Here is a 21,159-nt window from a genome sequence, read left to right on the forward strand (position 1 = left end):
GATAAAATCCAGAGAGTGGCAGTGGTCTCAGTAAAGCATAGTTTACTGAGACATTTCTGTATACATTTTCTGGGCTGAATTTTACTTGCACTGGCGGCTAGGCTTGGTAGAGGGAGTTCCCAGTCCACACCCTTCCAGTACGGGTTTTCCTTTCTACCTGAGGTGATCGCAGGCGAGGCCTGCTGTAATCAGGCTGGCATAAAGCGCCTCAGAGGAGGTCAGTCTGAGGAGGGAGAGCGAGACTGTTCTGTGAAGCAGAGGCTCTGTGTGTGGTCTCAGTCAGTCTATGAGTGAGGTAGGGACGTATTGTGTGTAGGTAGCGCCTAGACGGGCAGGAGTTTATTTGTGTTTTAAGTGTTGGCGGTGCGGGAACCTCACCCCACCCAGTGATGTATAACTGGACTATCCTTTATAAGAAGACTGTCAAAATAAATGCACAGTTTGGACATGAAAATCCGTTGTCTGGTGAGATATCTGTGAGTGCGACCCCCTGAAAAGAGACGATCCCTTACAATACTCAGACACACCTTTGGCTCACCATGTTTAGTTTTTTTTATACCTTTTCCATCCCTTATTTATAATCTCCCACATAATGGTCTCTGTAGTAATGAAATCTTTTTTTATATCTATAATTATCATAAATTCACATCCCCAAACATTATTTGATCATTCATTATTATTCATTTTACATGCCCACTAATTACAAAATTATGAATCAGTAGTTATTAGTTATACCAATGGATAGGTTCTGACGGCAATAATATCAATATATCTAGTCCCCACTTCATGCACCCGCCCTTTTTTGACATGCCCTCCTTGTCATGTTCCACAGGGAAGTACAGGCGGCCCGCAGTGGTGCACATCGCGGCGGAGAGCACTACCGGTTGCATTCCACGGTGGAGCGCACTATCCCCCGGAAGCTCTTGCGTTCCGAGGTAAGGCACAGCAGCCCCATTAAACTTCCGACCTGGAGCGTTCCACAGTGGAACGCACCTCCCATCCTACTCCCTCACTCCTCTAGCTTAATCCCTCAGGAAAAGCCTCCCAGCCGCCGTAAAGAATATCGCAGAGACCCCCACCTGAATTCACTTAGAGGAGTCAAAGGGATCTTTCATCCAGCTTCCTTTCCATATGTGTTCCACTCTGGAATGCAAAAAAAAACACAAAAAAACAACTGCCCCCCCCTTCCGGTTGTGATATATATTCGTTTTAAAACAAACTATAGAAAAGATATTCTTTCCTTTTTTTTTATCTTTTATAAACCTGATTCTATATGTTCTCCACTGTATTTGAATTTGATTGTATTATGTGAGTCTAATTACTTTCTGTGCAAAACCAGGAAATGAGGTCAGATAGGGCCAGCCCCTTCCGAACCACCTGACCATAAACCATGTGCAATAAGCCACCCTATATAAATGCTGCTAAATCACACTGTATTTATGCTCTTGATAAAGGGACTCTTATCCCGAAATGCGTCAAGCTTTTTACCGAAAATAAAGACTTCTACTATACCCAGGAGCCCTTGGTGTCCTCCACTGGGAACCAAAGAAGCTTCTTTAACCATCTACAAGCAACCTCGGTGGGGGAGGTCCACGTATTGGTGTATTGAGCTTATCCTTTACTTCCCTCCCCGGTAAAGTAAGTCCTTTACCATTGCCATTTTCTTGATCCTACATTACCATCAGTGGTAATAATAATCATGTTCATGTATGTTGTTAATTACTGATTTTAAACTAGGTCTCTTTGTATTCATTATATGATCTAAATATGTCTACTCATACTTTATGAAACGTATTACACTTCAGACTCTGAACACTTCGGCTCTGTGGCGCCCCCTCGCTGCCTCCGGGCCATACCCCCGAAAAAGCACCACTTACCGTAACTTTTCCCATCCACCTACATCTCCTACTTTGTCTATCAGGTTCCATACTATATAGCTACTGCTACGGCTACTGCTGCCGCTACCACTACCCCCGCACACTTCCACGTCTCCTTCCTTGTCCGTCAGTTTCCATACTGTGCTGCTGTCACAGCCACATACTAATTAGAATCTGCTGAATAATTTGTTAGAATCAGACCAGAAACCAATTTCAAGAAATTCACTCATGTCTAGCCATAATGTATGAAGGCCATATGCGGAACAGTATTTCCTTGCACTATACCATCAGAATCATTTTTAATCCACATAATATGAACCAAAACTAAGAATAAACTTCTGTTTTCACCTTGTCGGGCCGAGAGTCCCTCTTCCTGCTTATAATGGAAACGGCTTCACTGGAATGTACCAGAGAGATGTGAACCTCAGCGTCTCCAGGCCAGAGCAGAAGGAACGTGGCTGAATAGTTGCCATTTCTGTGGTCAATGACTGAACCTGTTACTCCAGCTTTCAGCTTTGGAGAATGTAACTTGGCCTGAAAATAATCTCCTCCGTAGGTTTTTGGTCGACCATAATGATCCCGAGCAGAAATGATAACCGTTATACGATCTCCTACGTGGTAAACTTCTTGTGGATGCAGGAAAGCATAAAATGTGGTCTTTGGACTTGTAGAAGACATGAAGTCCACTCCACTGGGGACCTCAGGCCATTCAATGAGCTTGATTAGTCTCTGGATCTCTTCTTGGTCTGAATCTGGTGAGGTTTTTGGGCTTTGTGATGTGTTTGAAGACAAAGAACTCATGACAGCTGGTGTATGCCATTTACCTAGAGATCTTAGGGTAAGCAACTGAAATATAATCTGTAAATAAAACCAAGAAGCAGGCGGTCAATTGTCAAGGAAAACATTTTTAGAAATATTCTTCATAATTGCCTACAGGTCTGTATTTGTATGTGAGAGAACAGCTTATAAGATTGGAAAGTAGGCAAACGGTGGTGGTGTTTAGCAGCGAGCTAACAGACCAGATGCAGTGTCCCACTCCTTTATAGTAGTGGGGCCCTGTATCTTTAAGCCTGTCTTTGTATGTATATATATATATATACACACACACACACACACACACACACACAAATACAGTGACTTGCAAAAATAGTCACCCCCTTGACTTTTTTCTTATTTTATTACATTACAGCCTTAAGTTCAATGTTTTGTTAATCTGAATTGTATGTCATGGATCAGAACTCAATAGTCAGTGAAGTGGAATGAGAAAAATATATAAATAAAACTATTGTTTAGAAATAGAAAACAGAAAATTGTCCTGTGCGTATGTATTCACCCCCTTTGTTAGGAAGCCAATAAAAAGCTCTGGTGCAACCAATTACCTTCATAAGTCACATAATTAGTGAAATGTCACCTGTGTGCAATCTAAGTGTCACGTGATCTATCATTACATATATACACCTTTTTTGAAAGGCCCCAAAGGCTGCAACACCTAAGCAAGAGGCATCACTAACCAAACACTGCCATGAAGACCAAGGAACTCTCCAAACAAGTAAGGGACAATGCTGTTGAGAAGTACAAGTCAGGGTTAGGTTATAAAAAATATCAAATCTTTGATGATCCCCAGGAGCACCTTCAAATCTATCATAACCAAATGGAAAGAACATGGCACAACAGCAAACCTGCCAAGAGACGGCCGCCCACCAAAACCCCCGGACCGGGCAAGGAGGGTATTAATCCGAGAGGCAGCACAGAGACCTAAGGTAACCCTGGAGGAGCTGCAGAGTTCCACAGCAGAGACTGGAGGATCTGTACATAGGACGACAAAAAGCCGTACGCTCCATAGAGTTGGGCTTTATGGGAGAGTGGTCAGAAGAAAGCCATTACTGTCAGCTAAAAACAACAAGGCTCGTTGTGAGTTTGTGAAAAGGCCAGTGGGAGACTCCCAAAATGTAAGGAGGAAGGTGCTCTGGTCTGAGGAGACTCCCAAAATGTATGGAAGAAGGGGCTCTGGTCTGAGGAGACTAAAATGTAACTTTTCGGCCATCAAAGAAAACGCTATGTCTGGAGCAATCTCAACACATCACCCAAAGAACACCATCCCCGCAGTGAGACATGGTAGTGGCAGCATCATGCTGGGGGGATGGGACTGGGAAACTGGTCAGAGGGGAGGGAAAGATGGATGGTGCTAAATACAGGGATATTCCTCAGCAGAACCTGCCCCACTCTGTGTGTGATCTGAGGCCAGGACGGCGGCTCACCTTCCAGCAGGACAAGGACCCCAAACACACGGCTAAAGCAACACTTGAGGGGTTTAATGGGAAACATGTAAATGTGATGTAATGGCCGAGTCACAGCCCAGATCTCAATCCAATAGAAGATCTGAGGTCAGACGTAAAGATCGCTGTTCACAAGCGCAAACATTCGACCTGAAGGAGCCGGAGCAGTTCTGCAAGGAGGAATGGGCAACAATCCCAGTGGTCAGATGTGGCGACTGCTCCTAGAGACTTCTCCAAAGTGACTTGGAGCTGTGATTGCTGCAAAAGGCGGCTCTACAAAGTACTGACTTTACGGGGGTGAATAGTTATGCACATTGACTTTTTCTGTTATTTTGTCCAATTTGTTGTTTGCTTCACAATAATAATAAAAATAAAATAAAAAATTCTAAGTATTGTGGGCAGGTTCTGTAAATTGCATGATGCAAATCCTCAAACAATCCATGTTAATTCCAGGTTGTGAGGCACCAAAACACGAAAAAAGTAAAAGGGGTGAATACTTTATACGATATATATATATATATATATATATATCTATCTGCAAACTCCGAAGGCTGGTAAACTCTACACCTTAGTCACCACTATATGGTGCTGGTACATTAAATATAAAAGGGACAGGCTAGACATAAGAAGTGAGTTCTGAGGAGAAAGTTAGTTGATAGTGATGAAGATAGACAGACATGTCCACTATGTAGCTGCAAATTTTGCCCCCTTGGCTTTTGTAAGACTGAGAGAATTTGGAGAAGAAGATATCAGAAGCTACCTAGCACAGACCAGATTAACTGCAGATATAGAACAAGTCTAGTGGAGATAGCAGAGGTCTTAGCTTATGGACTCCACAGTGACCGGGACTCCACAGCCTGGCAACTAAGCACAAAGTTGTGTATTCCGACATTCCTCTATAGCCCATGTGGATCTGTTTCTGATGGCAACCAGTACAAAGAATGGAGCAGATGATGGATGCCTGCCGTTAGGGAGAACCGCCCTGTAGGTTGCAGAAAGGCACAGAAGATAAGATTATATTATATCCAGAACCAGGCTGTTAGCAAGTGGACCAGTTGCTACTTCACCTGTTAGTACCACAACTGAGCCTGTTACCAGGAATTGCAGCAGAAGTGAGATCTGAAGAGTAATGTGCTTTATATGTATTATAGCTATCTCTGCCATGCCAATGAACATTTCTGTCTACTTTAAGGCAAGTTATTATCAGTAAATGTTCCAGGTATTTATATTTAAACTGACCCTTCCTCATTGTACACCTACTTGCACCCAAGGGTGCTGGCGTCATGAACCTCAGGGACCTTGCCTTCCCTGCACCTAAAACAGAGTGTGCCCCGAAGTGTCAATATCTTGTGTGGCAACTAGTGTTGAGCAGACACCTGGATGTTCGGGTTAGGCCGAACTTCACAAAAAAAGTTAGAGTTTGGGACCAGAATCTGACCCCGATTCTGAACCCCATTGAAGTCAATAGGGACCCAAACTCAGAGCACTAAAATGGCTGTAAAAATGTCATGGAAAGGGCTAGAGGGCTGCAAATGTCATCAAAATGTGGTTAAGAGCATGGCAAGTGCTCTACAGACAAATGTGGATAGGGAAATGACTTAAGAAAACATAAAATACCTAAAAATTAAAAATAACAATCTTGATCTAGGAGGAGCAGGTCCATATGGAGTAGGAGTTTGAGGAGGCGGTGGATGTGGCGGTGTAGGTGGAAGCAGCAGTGGAGGAGGACGAGATAGCCTACACTGGTTTTTGGTTTTAATTTAATTATGTAAAATTAAGGTGAAATCTCCAAAATACAAGAATGAGCAATTGCGCTGCAGTATAACAATGGCTGGTTAGTGCCGATATACATGTCTATTCTGCAGAAGGTACGGACAAGTCCTTTGGGATCCATGCCTGGTTCATTTTAATGAAGGTGAGGCTTGTCCACGTTGGCTGTGGACAGGCGGCTGCGCTTGTCTGTGATGACGCCTCCTGCAGTCGTGCTAAACACACGTTCAGACAATACACTGGCTGCAGGGCCGGCCAGCACCTCCAAGGTGTAAAGGGCAGGCTCAGGCCATGTGCCCAATTTGGAGACCCAGAAGTTGAAGGGGGCAGACGCATAATTCAGTACGTGTAGGTTTGTCCACACATACTGCTCCACCATGTTGGTGAAATGCTGCCTCCTGCTCAGACGTTCCATATCAGCTTGTGGTGCTGGTTGTTGTGCTGACAAAGCTTTTCCACATGTCGGCCATGCTAACCCTGCCTTCTGAGGTGCTGGCGGTGCCCCAGCTGCGTTGGCGACCTCTTCCTCGTCCTCTGCCTTCGCCTTGTGCTTCCACTGTGCCCCCGCTGTCAGGTGGGAATGCCATCAGCAGCGTGTCTACCAGCGTGCGCTTGTACTCGCGCATCTTACGATCACGCTCCAGTGACAGAATTAAGGACGGTACGTTGTCCTTGTAACGGGGATCCAGCAGCGCGGCCACCCAGTAATTGGCACAAGTTAGAATGTGGGCAACTCGGCGGTCGTTGCGGAGACCCTGCAGGATGCAATCTCTCATGTGTGCCAGGCTGCCCAGAGGTACGGTTCAATAGTCTGAGACTATAATTCCTGTTTCTGGCCGTTTTTTTAATTTTTTAAATATAACTTTTATTTCTATTTAAATAAACAATATAGCCACAAAAACACATAAATTTAAAACAGCATATGGAGGGCAAAGTGCTGTTAGAGGACTATAGGTTTAACAACCACTGCTTTTCTATTGGTGGGCCGAGATTATTATTTATCTCTTTCAATAGAGTGCAAGGTGCGTGTCTGTAATGTCAGCGCGAGGTGCGTGTCTGTAATGTCAGTGCGAGGTGCGTGTCTGTAATGTCAGTGCGAGGTGCGTGTCTGTAATGTCAGTGCGAGGTGCGTGTCTGTAATGTCAGTGCGAGGTGCGTGTCTGTAATGTCAGTGCAAGGTGCGTGTCTGTAATGCCAGCCGACATCAGACGCCTTGCAACTGTCGCTCTTGCGGATTGTTACCCTGCCCGCAGTGCTGTATTTGTGCGTTTCTGATATCTCATAGCGGCTCCTACCTTCCGCACTTATACCTATTATCTGCCCCTATAGTGTGCATATATATACAGCGTCTGCAGATCGCCGTTCGATTAATCATTCATTTGCCCCGCCATATTCTTTAAAAACTACTGGTGCAGCTCCCCCGACATGTTTCACCGCGATGCGGCTTCTTCAGGGGGGTAAGGAGCTGCTGACAACACAAATGTTTCCACCCCACGATGTCCAACAGGATTATCTCTCGTGTCGATAAGCATACAGTCGGGCCAACCCAGATGCGGTAGGATCAGTCAGGAGGGTCGGGTTATCAGCTAATCACATTGTTCCTTAGGCGCTTGCGTTCGGCACTTAGTATCTTTTTGTTACAGCTGTCATCTGCGCTTGCGTCGGGACTTCGGATTTCCACTCAATCTCAGTGGCATCAGTGCGCCTGCGTAACCACTTAGAATTTCCTTCCTATGTCGATATTTAAATGTGCAAGTATTGGGACTTAGACTTTTTCCTCTTCTTTAGGGATCCGCTCGCTCTTGCGTGAATAACATGGAGTTTACTTCCGATCCGCAAGATATAAATCACAATTGTCAGGGCTTCAATTTTTAGCCAATCTATCTAAATAATATCCTGCTGGACTCTTAATCTGATTAATGGGTTTTTGTTTAAACGTCTGATTCTATGGGTCGTCATGACGATTACTGTACCACTTAGAGTGTTTCTAATTCGATTTATACTGAAGGAATATTCTTGGTATTACCAGGAGGGTTGCATGCGTTCACACTTGTATCATTGCTGCCCAGGCTGATGGATCAGATGCCTGTGTGGATACAAGATAATTAGATATCGTGCCCATGTCTCAGATATATTCTATGCTTCCTGCCATATTCACTTGCATTCAATCTGTTGCTAGTTTTTTTCTTTTCTTATAATCATTCAGCTGTTATTTATATGAACGCTGTGAAGGTGAATCCTTCATTCAATCCATTGGGCTCCTAGTGTTCAGCCTTTGGATCCATCTTGCTTCCCTCTGTAGGAGCTTCCTATCCCGGTTGCCTCCTCTGGGACCCATACTTAGTTTTTCTATGCCCCAGAGACGTAGGACTTGTATATATGTATTTTACATGCCTGGCAATTGGTGTATCTTTCCCTGTTTCTATGGAGCTCATATGACCAGAGACACGACGCCGCAGTTCCTGGATGGTTTTGCCCACGTGCAGTTTGGGACACGGCCACGATGCTATGTATATAACTCCTTTTGTCTTACAGGTGATCAATTGTCTGATTGTATATTTCTCTCCATCCGATGGATTTATGAATTTTTTAATGCGTGGGATGTATCTACAGAAGGAACAATCCCCACACGGTGCTGATCCACAATATTTCTCTCTAATTAGATTTTTTCCAATTCCTTTGTCTTTTAGATGGCTATGCACTAGGTGATCTCTTAAGTTGGAGCTTCTCCTATAAGTAACACTTGGATTGAAGGTGAGTACTTCTTTAAGATCTCTCTCTGTCTGTAAGATATACCAGTATTTTTGTAATATACTGTATATTTCTCTGTTATATCCGTAGAAAGTTCCGATGCATCAAATGATCTCATTTGTCTTGGGAGGGATAGTTGTGAGTAGTTCGTCCCTACTTATACCTTTCGCTCTGTTGTAGGCTCTTTTTAAGGGGGCTGCAGGATAGCCTCTTTTTTTGAAACTCGTATAAAGATGTCTGCTCTCTTTTTCAAATGTTGTGTCATCAGAGCAATTTCTACGAGCCCTCAGGTATTGGCCCGTGGGTATTCCTCTCTTGAGTGGCAGAGGGTGCCAACTCCTCCAAAGCAAATAGCTATTTGTGGAGGTTGGTTTTCTGTATACCTCGGTACCAAGATGTCCATTGTCCATGATCTTTATTTTCAGATCTAAGAACACAATTTCTCTATCCTGTAGTTCGTACGTGAATCTCATTCCTATATTATTAGCGTTCAGCACCTGGGCGAATTCCCTGAAAAGCGTTTGTGCACCAGGATAAGGATGTCGTCGATATACCTGCCCCAGAAGAGAATAAGGCAGGTATATCGCAACATCCCCTCCGTGAATACTGTGTCATTTTCCCACCACCCCAAAAATAAATTAGCATAAGTGGGGGCACAAGATGTCCCCATAGCGGTACCATTAATCTGTTTGTAATATTGTCCTTGAAAAATAAAATAATTGTGCTCTAAAAAAAAAATTTACATAGATATTACGAAGTGATTGTGCGGGTGAAAAATACTACTTTTTGTGCTAAGGAATTGGTGAACTGAGTTTATTCCTAGTAAGTGTTGTATATTACTATACAGGGATTCAACGTCCAAGCTAGTATGGTGTTTGGTGTCATCATCATATCATTCATTTTTAGGAGCAGATTGTGGCGAAACCAACCTCGCCACAGTGTTTTGGAGGGGGCTGTTTACCAGCCTCCTGCCCTGGGATTATGGTCCCTTAAGTTATTGGGTCTTAAGGCACTTGGGACTGAGCCCTCTGTCCCTGGATTGCATCCTTTGCCTTACTTGCTTGGATGAAGCACATGGTGAGAACAATAGATAGTGGCCATTGTAGCTCACAGACACTGTTCTGACTTTCCAACACGGTGCTATCTTGCCTGTATTTGGTGCACAGAGACATCATTCAGTAGTGTGAAACTACCAAACAGGGGACACGTTTATTAGTGACTATTTTCGGTATAACTTGTATATTTTCAGTGTAACTGTATCTTCCAAACTACTGAACGGATGTGGGTGAATTTTAGACATGTGGTTCACCCAGATCCCCCGGTTCCGAGGATATATTGGTTATGGGGTTATTGCATGTTTTGGGGTTCCTGTGATATGTTTTATAAAACTGTATTTCTCTGCCTTTGATAATTATATTCGCCCTTGTGTTCAAATAATCATCATCGGCAGAGGGGAGGATTTTGTGTGGGTGTGTTTCTATTGTCCCATTGTGTATTTAAATGGTGATGTCTGCCCTGTTGTCTCCACATGTGTATTGGCGATCTCCCCTTTGTCCTGAGAGATAATTGGATTGCCCTCGGTTGTCTCCCAGGCAGAGAGGAGGAAACCATGATGCATTGTGGGAATGTGTTGTATCTGTTCTGTATTTGCAAAACTATAATAAAAACCAGGCTGGGTGTGCCAGCACGTCAGACCACTGCTTGACCCTCAGGACGGAGCCTTGTCTCGTTATTGGGGGGATTCCATGTATGCTGTTAGAGACTGATTGCCAGGAGTGTAAGCCGACTGTACGCTTTTCCTGTTCGTCTGCTGGCAGCTATTTGCGAGGTTCCAGTTTGGAGTGCTATTTTGTATCCAGTTCGGGAGGTTGGTGTTCTGCAGTAGCTGTGCCTGTCTCTCGGAAAGGGGCATATCGTCTAAACGGATTTTAACCCCTTGTCTGCTGAAACGGTCCGTTACATTGGTGGCAAGCAGCGGGATCGTTCCTACAGCCAGAAGGACAGCTACAGGAGACACCATTTCTGTGGATTCTACAATTTAAGGGCAACGCATGTCTCAGTACAGCGACCCTAAAAGCACCAGGATGGAACCAGCAGTGGAGTACAGATACTCTGTGGAGGAATTTGACCGTATGATGTGGTTGCGGCTGAACTTCTTCGGACCCAATCCAGCTGAGAAATACGTGAAGTTCATGAGGAGTCTAGTGTCTAAGACCCTACTATACCAGGCAGAAGGTGACGGTCAGCTGCCACGTTGGGTGGACCTCCATCGGAAGTTACGGTTGCGGGACAGTGGGAGCCCAGTCTCCATTCCCCAGCGGCAGGCGGAGTTACAGGGGGCAGAGACAGTCGGTCCTGTCCCCCAGCGGCAGAGTGTCCTACAGGGAATAGAGAGCCCAGTCTCCTTTCCCCAGCAGCAGGACACTGTATTGGGATCGGAGGCGGTCGGTCGCCCTCCCCAGCGGCTGGAAGTATGTATGGGAGAGGAGCATGTTACCCCCTCTTCCCAGCGGCAGCTTAACGCACCAGGGGGAGACAGTAAGCCCCACAACAGTGCAGATGGGACCGTGGTCTCTGCACTTACAGCACAGGGGGTAGGGACAGTCGGTCCTGTCCCCCAGCAACAGGGCTGTTTAGCCAAAGGGGAGACAGTCAGTTTCCCCCTCCAACAACCAGACTCCAACCAGGCTTCTTCCGTGGTAACGCTGGCACCAGGGCAGAGTACCGCTGATCCCTGCCCACAAAGCAACCTCCACTCCCAGCCAGGGAGCAACTCAGAGACCGGGAGTACCAGCTACAAATATAATCTTGGTGGATTCACTGGACAGAGACAGGCTACTAAATTCAGCAGGTCCAGTATTGGGTTGTGGGTGGGCTGCCAGACTAACTCAGGTACCGACCGGCGTGAGGTCAGGTATCTGGTTAGTCTTCCCATGTGGGGGGGAGATGTGTGGCGAAACCAACCTCGCCACAGTGTTTTGAGGGGGCTGTTTGCCAGCCTCCTGCCCTGGGATTATGGTCCCTTAAGTTATTGGGTCTTAAGGCACTTGGGACGGAGCCCTCTGTCCCTGGATTGCATCCTTTGCCTTACTTGCTTGGATGAAGCACATGGTGAGAACAATAGATAGCGGCCATTTTAACTCACAGACACTGTTCTGACTTTTCAACACGGTGCTATCTTGCCTGTATTTGGTGCACAGAGATATCATTCAGTAGTTTGAAACTACCAAACAGGGGACACATTTATTAGTGACTATTTTCGGTATAACTTGTATATTTTCAGTGTAACTGTATCTTCCAAACTACTGAACGGATGTGGGTGAATTTTGGACATGTGGTTCACCCAGATCCCCCGGTTCCGAGGATATATTGGTTATGGGGTTATTGCATGTTTTGGGGTTCCTGTGATATGTTTTATAAAACTGTATTTCTCTGCCTTTGATAATTATATTCGCCCTTGTGTTCAAATAATCATCATCGGCAGAGGGGAGGATTTTGTGTGGGTGTGTTTCTATTGTCCCATTGTCCCATTGTGTGTTTAAATGGTGATGTCTGTCCTGTTGTCTCCACGTGTGTATTGGCGATCTCCCCTTTGTCCTGAGAGATAATTGGATTGCCCTCGGTTGTCTCCCAGGCAGAGAGGAGGAAACCATGATGCATTGTGGAGATGTGTTGTATCTGTTCTGTATTTGCAAAACTGTAATAAAAACCAGGCTGGGTGTGCCAGCACGTCAGAGCACTGCTTGACCCTCAACACGGAGCCTTGTCTCGTTATTGAGGGGATTCCATGTATGCTGTTAGAGACTGATTGCCAGGAGTGTAAGCTGACTGTACGCTTTTCCTGTTCGTCTGCTGACAGCTATTTGCGAGGTTCCAGCTTGGAGTGCTATTTTGTATCCAGTTCGGGAGGTTGGTGTTCTGCAGTAGCTGTGCCTGTCTCTCGGAAAGGGGCATATCGTCTAAACGGATTTTAACCCCTTGTCTGCTGAAACGGTCCGTTACACAGATGACAGTTATAACAAAAAGATACTAAGTGCCGAACGCAAGCGCATAAGGAACAATGTGATTAGTTGATAACCCGACCCTCCTGACTGATCATACCGTATCTGGATTGGCTCGATTGTATGCTTATCAACACGAGAGATAATCCTATTGGACATCATGGGGGGGAAACCTGCCCTATGAATACATAAGATCTCACAAACAAAACATTTGTGTTGTCAGTAGCTCCTTATCCCCCTGAAGAAGCCGCATCGCGGTGAAACATGTCGGGGGAGCTGCATCAGTAGTTTTTAAAGAATATGGCAGGGCAAATGAATGATTAACCGAACGGCGATCTGCAGACGCCGCATATACATGCACACTATAGGGGCAGACAATAGGTATAAGTGCGGGCGGTAGGAGCCGCTATGAGCGCCTGATAAGATATCAGACACGTACAAATACAGCACTGTAGGTAGGGCAATAAATCCGCAAGAGTGTCAGCTGCAAGGCGTCTGATGTCGGCTGGCATTACAGACACGCACCTTGCACTCTATTGAAAGAGATAAATAATAATCTCGGCCCACCAAAAGAAAAGCAGTGGTTGTTAAACCTATAGTCCTCTAACAGCACTTTGCCCTCCATATGCTGTTTTAAATTTATGTGTTTTTGTGGCTATATTGTTTATTAAAATAGAAATAAAAGTTATATTTTAAAAATTTAAAAAACGGCCAGAAACAGGAATTATAGTCTCAGACTATTGAACCGTACCTCTTTATCTCCTGGGTCCAGTGGATCACTTGGAAATATTAAGGATGCCCAGAGGCAACGAAAAGCTATCCTCTGTGGGAGGTGTATTGTCTGTGTCCTCTCCACTATCGCCTGCTGCTGCTCGCACAGTCCGGCCAGCATGTGCAAGGTGGAGTTCCACCTGGTGGGCACGTCGCATTTAAGGTGGTGAGCAGGAAGGCCGAAGTTACGCTGTAGCGCAGACAGGTGAGCAGTAGCAGGGTGAGGACGCCAAAAACACGCACAGAGGGACCGCACATTATCCAGCAGCTCTGACATGTCAGGGTAATTTTTAAGGAATCTCTGCACCACCAAATTCAGCGCATGCGCCAGACAAGGGATGTGTGTCAAACCGGCTAGTCCCATAGCTGCTACGATATTTCGCCCAATATCGCACACCACCAGGCTGGGCTCGAGGCTGACTGGCACAAACCACTCATTAGTCTGTGGTTCAAGGCCCGTCCACAGCTCCTGCGCGGTGTGGGGTTTGTCCCCCAAACAGATACGTTTTAAAACTGCCTGCTGTCATGTACCCCTGGCTGTGCTGAAGTTGGTGGTGAAGGTGTTACGCTGACCGGATGAGGAGCTGGTAGAGGATGAGGAAGCAGAGTAGGAGGAGGAAGCAACAGGAGGCAAACTGAAGCGCTAGGGATCGTGGGTGGGTAGGGGGGTACTTCCTCTTCCTCTCCAGCGCTTGGGATATGGAGAGCTGAACGCTTCCATGGGACATTGTGGAGATGCTTGGTGACCCAGGTGTTGGTGTTGCTGGCAGATCCTCTGTTTGCGGGGTGCCTGGTGGCACTGTCACTCCAGAGGTGCATGAAGAGGCTGAGACTGCAGCAGAAGAGGAAGCAGGAGGAGCCAGAGACCTTTCTTGGTTTTTGAGGTGTCTACTCCACTGTGCAGCCAGCCAGTCGCAGGGGCAACACGTGAGGTGCACAGTGGACCGATAAGGAGTCAAAAAATAAAACACAGTTCATCAGTTTGCTCACGGTTAGCAGAAAGCCTCCCTGGACTGGCAGCGCAGTGTTGAGGTGGACAGCATGAAATCCTCCGGGGCACGCTCTGTGGTAGGGAAGAATCAGCCAAGATGGTGTTTGAGGTGCCCTTGATGTTAGGGGTGCTTAGGGTGCTTGTTGCGGCTGAGTCCCTTGATGGTTTTTGTTGTGACGCCAGTACCGTTAATGGTGGTACAACCATTAGTAGTAATAATGAGGTAGACAGTGATAAGATGCAATTTACAACTTTTACTGGTGTTGACTTTAATGGAAGCAGTACAAAATACAGTCTCTTGATGGTGCAACACGCCAGACCTGCAGGGTATAGAGAAGTGAGGTCACGGTTATGGGCAATCGAGGGTTACTCACTGTATTGGAGAACCCTGGGCAGGCGCGTGGCAGTGAAGGAGAGGTAGACACAGTTCCTCTGGGGCACACTCTGTATGTAGGGACCAGGCCTGATGGTGGATGAGGTGCCCTGGATGTTACGGGTATTTTGAGTGCCTGGGGCAAGGTCCCTGTTGGATTCGTGACGCCAGTGCCTTTGGACGGTGGCACGCCGGTTGGTGGTTGGAATGATGGAGGTACACAAGTATATAGTGAACCAAACGTAACTTTACTGAACAATCCAACTTTGTACAGCAGGTAGTAGTACAGTCTTTGTATCACAGTTCCACAAGTAGGCTCATTCACACAATGGCAGGTAATATTTATGCAAGATACGCAGAGGGTAACTTCACAAGCACTCAGCAGCAGGTTGTACCTTTCCTCAGAATCGATGTACACTGTCCTTTCTAGAACTCCTGCTCTGGCTTTATCTCCCAAGGCCCGGATGCCTAAAGGGTGGCTTAAATCCTTGGTTACTGTCTTCCTCAGGTATTAGATTCTTGCTGCACTTCCTAGTTTCATCTGCCCATCAGGGTCACTTAGCTTACCCTGGATCGCCCTCTCTTGTAAAGTGGATGACTGTGGGTTTCTCCCAGGAGGTTGGGTCCTGCAACTGGGGTATCTCTTCAGAGCTAACTAAGGCTCTCTTGTTCTCAGGCAGGCTGGAGCTTCTCACTAGCCTCCTGGACATCACTAGCAGCCAGGGCTATCCAGCTGCATGTCAGGAGCAGGCTTCCTGGCCTCTGTCTTCTCAGACTCCTGACTCTGCACACACTGCACTGCCCTCTCCCTGTCTGGGCCTGGACATTTATACTAGGGGCTCCCTATCTCCCTCTAGTGTCTGGGATGTCTAACTACACCCAACTAGGCCTGCTGTTGCATCATACAGGGGAAACATTGCATGTAAAAACACATTAAAACATACATTAATTGCACAATTAAATATGACATTTCTGTTCCTTGTGAGTAGGAGTAACGCGCACACCAATTGACCCTTGTGTAGTGCCCACCCCTACCTAGTGGGACACTACAATGGTATTAGAGTTGGTCTGCAAATCCACTGTTTCTAGGCTTTTTAGGTTTGATTTGAGCTTAGCCGGATGTTTTCTGTATCAGTGCAAATCTGGGTGAGGTTGCCGGAGGCTATGGTATCCTTCACCTGAATATCCAAAAAGGTCCTTGATGCCTGATTTGTGGCTTTTATCCTTTGGAAGTTTAAGTCTTTTCTCTTGTCCCTTTTCTGGACTAAACTTTCATCAGAGCAGAAGTGCTAGATCTGCACTCTCTCACTCTCAGCAAACTGAGGTAATACACAGTGTGTCAATACACCGGAGCGATGTAGATCCGGGCGGGGCTCGAACAGCATGGAGGCACGATAGGCCAAGACCTGAATAATTGAACTAATGAGGATTTGTGTTTTGTATTATATATTAGAAACGGTACAGAATGTACATAGAGGGTTAAAAGGGCATGTCTAAATTGTGGCCAATGTGAGGCCAAGAGGAGGTATTTATATGTTCACTATACCATGTTTGTATTGTGCTTGATAAAGACAGTTTGGTCGAAACGTTGCCACAAGAGGTGAAATAAAAGAAATTGGAATTTATCCTTCTGAGTGCCGCGGCTTCTTCATCTGTTACTCTCAGCAAACTGAATCATCAAGCAACAACCACTGAACTGACCCTGTCCTCTGTCTCACTAGGCCTGAACTAGGTATCTACAGACGTGGACAAAATTGTTGGTACCCTTTGGTCAATGAAAGAAAAAGTCACAATGGTCACAGAAATAACTTTAATCTGACAAAAGTAATAATAAATTAAAATTCTATAAATGTTAACCAATGAAAGTCAGACATTGTTTTTCAACCATGCTTCAACAGAATTATGTAAAAAAATAAACTCATGAAACAGGCATGGACAAAAATGATGGTACCCCTAACTTAATATTTTGTTGCGCAACCTTTTGAGGCAATCACTGCAATCAAACGCTTCCTGTAACTGTCAATGAGACATCTGCACCTCTCAGCAGGTATTTTGGCCCACTCCTCATGAGCAAACTGCTCCAGTTGTGTCCGGTTTGAAGGGTGCCTTTTCCAGACTGCATGTTTCAGCTCCTTCCAAAGATGCTCAATAGGATTGAGGTCAGGGCTCATAGAAGGCCACTTTAGAATAGTCCAATTTTTTCCTCTTAGCCATTCTTGGGTGTTTTTAGCGGTGTGTTTTGGGTCATTGTCCTGTTGCAAGACCCATGACCTGCGACTGAGACCAAGCTTTCTGACACTGGCTAGTACATTTCTCTCTAGAATTCCTTGATAGTCTTGAGATTTCATTGTACCCTGCACAGATTCAAGACACCCTGTGCCAGACGCAGCAAAGCAGCCCCAGAACATAACAGAGCCTCCTCCATGTTTCACAGTAGGGACAGTGTTCTTTTCTTGATATGCTTCATTTTTTCGTCTGTGAACATACAGCTGATGTGCCTTGGCAAAAACTTCGATTTTTGTCTCATCTGTCCACAGGACATTCTCCCAGAAGCTTTGTGGCTTGTCAACATGTAGTTTGGCATATTCCAGTCTTGCTTTTTTATGATTCGTTTTCAACAATGGTGTCCTCCTTGGTCGTCTCCCATGTAGTCCACTTTGGCTCAAACAACGACGGATGGTGCGATCTGACACTGATGTTCCTTGAGCATGAAGTTCACCTTGAATCTCTTTAGAAGTCTTTCTAGGCTCTTTTGTTAACATTCGGATTATCCGTCTCTTAGATTTGTCATCAATTTTCCTCCTGCGGCCACGTCCAGGGAGGTTGGCTACAGTCCCATGGATCTTAAACTTATGAATAATATGTGCAACTGTACTCACAGGAACATCTAGTTGCTTGGAGATGGTCTTATAGCCTTTACCTTTAACATGCTTGTCTATAATTTTCTTTCTGATCTCTTGAGACAGCTCTTTCCTTTGCTTCCTCTGGTCCATGTCGAGTGTGGTACACACCATATCACCAAACAACACAGTGATTACCTGGAGCCATATATATAGGCCCAATGGCTGATTACAAGGTTGTAGACACCTGTGATGCTAATTAGTGGACACACCTTGAATTAACATGTCCCTTTGGTCACATTATGTTCTGTGTTTTCTAGGGGTACCATCATTTTTGTCCATGCCTGTTTCATGAGTTTATTTTTTTACATAATTCTGTTGAAGCATGGTTGAAAAACAATGTCTGACTTTCATTGGTTAACATTTATAGAATTTTAATTTATTATTACTTTTGTCAGATTAAAGTTATTTCTGTGACCATTGTGACTTTTTCTTTCATTGACCAAAGGGTACCAACAATTTTGTCCACGTCTGTATATAGAACCTAAGTTTTATCCCCATCTAGTGGAGAGATGTATAAATTACACCTAATCCGCCTGGTAACTGGGATTTTGCAGATACTTTAGTACAAAGTGACATAATACAGCATAATACTGTTTTTATGTAAAAAGTGCTTAAGCAGTGCCCACACACATGTAGTGGGACACTGCAACTGCAGCTCGTGCTTTGCATGTAGATGCCTGGTCATGCAGGTAGTGCTCAGGTTTAGAACGTTTATGCCTCACTTCAGGCTCTGATTGCACAGGGTGCAAACCACTCGGGTCTTGTCATCAGCACATTGTCTGAAGATCTGCCACGCCAGGGAACTCCTTGGAGCTGGCTTTGGTGTGCTCGGTCCCTTGCTGTGGTGGGCAGTAGGAGGGGTACTGTCTAAGGGACTGTCGCTCCGCTTTTACACCCTGCTCCCTCTTCTGCTGTGCTGGTGCCTCTGTGCGACCACCGCCTCTTCCTCCGAACTACATCGGTCACTCGCATGACCTTGATTCCATGTGGGGTCGAGGACCTTATCGTCCTTCATATCATCTTCCACCCAGTCTTCACCCCTGCCCTCCTTGTCGGTCTGCACACTTTTGAAAGCCCCAGCAGTTGGCACCTGTGTTTCGTCATCATCCGAGACGTGCTGCGATGGTCCTCCCATGTACTCATCTTAAAAGATAAGTGGTTGGGTATCGGTGAACTCAATCTCTTCCACTTCTGGGGCAGGGCTTGGTGGATGGCCCTGGGAAACCCTGCTAACGGAGTCATCAAAAAGCAGAAGAGACTGCTGCATGACTTGGGGCTCAGACTGCTTGGCTGATTTGCAAGGGGGTGAGGTGAAAGACTGATGGACATTGGCTACAGGTGCCAACTGTGGTCTTTCAGCAGGAGACTGGGTGGGAGACAATGTGAAGGAACTGGAGGCACTGTCAACAACCCAATCTACTATTGCCTGTACTTGTTCAGGCCTCACCATTCGTAGAGCCGCATTAGGCCCGACCAAATACCGCTGCAGGTTCTGTCGCCTACTCGCACCTGAGGAAGGGGTTTCACTTGTGCATGTAGTTGGCACAGATCGACCACGTCCTCTCCCTGCAACAGGAGCTCCACCAGCAGCACCACGACCTGGGCCACGTCCCTTATTTGATGCTCTCCTCATATTACTCAAATTTAGGATCTTGCCCTAAATGGGTGTTTAACCCCTTCCCAACTGCAATCCGTCTATATACGTGATAACTACACATGCCCCGTGCAGCTACCACGTGTTTAGACATCGGGAGCCTTAAAGAGAGGGAGCGCTACTTCACTGCTCTATGCAGCACTTCCCTGCAATGTACCCGGCTTCCTTCTTCTGCCCAGCGATAACCGAGCCTTTAGCATCGGTTTCTGGGCAGAATAGTATCTGTTGACCACCATGATTTTTGTCCAATCGTGGTGGTCATATTGCTTACATGATCCAGCTCTCCCCTTGCTTTTTTCAGCCTCCGCCTCCCTCCTCCTTGACATTGCGTTCCAGGAAACACTGTAAAAAATACAAAAATACATACCCACGATCTACCCGGCTTCCTTCTTCTGCCCAGGGATAACCGAGCCTATAGCATCGGTTTCTGGGCAGAGTAGTTTCTGTTGACCACCACGATTGTCCAATCGTGGTGGTCATATGTTTACATGACCCAGCGCTCCTCTCCTTATTTCAGCCCCCTTCCTCCTCCTTCACTTCATAGCACGATCCAGTGAATGAAGACTGAAGAAGACACAGTGTAACACTTCTCTATATATCTTTATACATAGTATATAGCTATATTATCTCCAATATAATCTCAACCAGATTTGTCAGGTAGGGGAAGAAAAAAAAAGAAAGAAAGAAAAGATATTTCAATAAGGATAGATATATATACATACATACATACATACACACACACACACACACATATACACATTATATGCCAGAAATAGTACAGCACTCCGAGACTTGAAAAAACTGTGTCTTTTTGCACCCATGTGAAGCAGTAGCAAAGTTTCAGCTCACAACTGAGCCTTTCTCACGCTTGAGAAAGGCTCAGTTGTGAGCTGAAACGTTACTACTGCTTCACATGGGTGCAAAAAGACACCGTTTTTTCAAGTCTCGGAGTGCTGTACTATTTCTGGCATATATTAAGGGTGAGAAGCTCATTCCCTTGGACGCTGCACCTGAGCCAGTTCACTGGTGCCGCCGAATCCTCTTTTTTTCTACATATACACGTACAGTACAGACAAAACGTTTGGACACACCTTCTCATTCAAAGAGTTTTCTTTATTTTCATGACTATGACAATTGTAGATTCACACTGAAGGCATCAAAACTATGAATTATCACATGTGGAATTATATACATAACAAACAAGTGTGAAACAGCTGAAAATATGTCATATTCTAGGTTCTTCACAGTAGCCGCCTTTTGCTTTGATTACTGCTTTGCACACTCTTGGCAATCTCTTGATGAGCTTCAAGAGGTAGTCACCTGAAATGGTCTTCCAACAGTCTTGAAGGAGTTCCCAGAGATGCTTAGCACTTGTTGGCCCTTTTGCCTTCACTTTGCGGTCCAGCTCACCCCAAACCATCTCGATTGGGTTCAGGTCTGGTGACTATAGAGGCCAGGTCATCTGGCGCAGCACCCCATCACTCTCCTTCATGGTCAAATAGCCCTTACACAGCCTGGAGGTGTGTTTGGGGTCATTGTCCTGTTGAAAAATAAATGATGGTCCAACTAAACGCAAACCGGATGGAATAGCATGCCGCTGCAAGATGCTGTGGTAGCCATGCTGGTTCAGTATGCCTTCCATTTTGAATAAATCCCCAACAGTGTCACCAGCAAAGCACCCCCACACCATCACACCTCCTCCTCCATGCTTCACGGTGGGAACCAGGCATGTAGAGTCCATCCGTTCACCTTTTCTGCATCGCACAAAGACACGGTGGTTGGAACCAAAGAT

At 45.6% G+C, this 21,159-nt stretch overlaps 1 protein-coding gene across 1 annotated transcript in view; it reads right to left on the reverse strand.

Annotated features, from left to right (window-relative positions):
• Positions 1–21,159, reverse strand: part of LOC122938835 (NXPE family member 3-like) — an 86,129-nt gene that overhangs the window by 42,912 nt on the left and 22,058 nt on the right. The window contains exon 3 of the mRNA XM_044294665.1: positions 2,226–2,735. Within this exon, the coding sequence (XP_044150600.1) occupies positions 2,226–2,735 (510 nt within the window). The remainder of the gene's footprint in view (positions 1–2,225; positions 2,736–21,159) is intronic.

The sequence above is a fragment of the Bufo gargarizans genome, chromosome 5 (genome assembly GCF_014858855.1).
Source record: "Bufo gargarizans isolate SCDJY-AF-19 chromosome 5, ASM1485885v1, whole genome shotgun sequence".
NCBI lineage: Eukaryota > Metazoa > Chordata > Amphibia > Anura > Bufonidae > Bufo > Bufo gargarizans.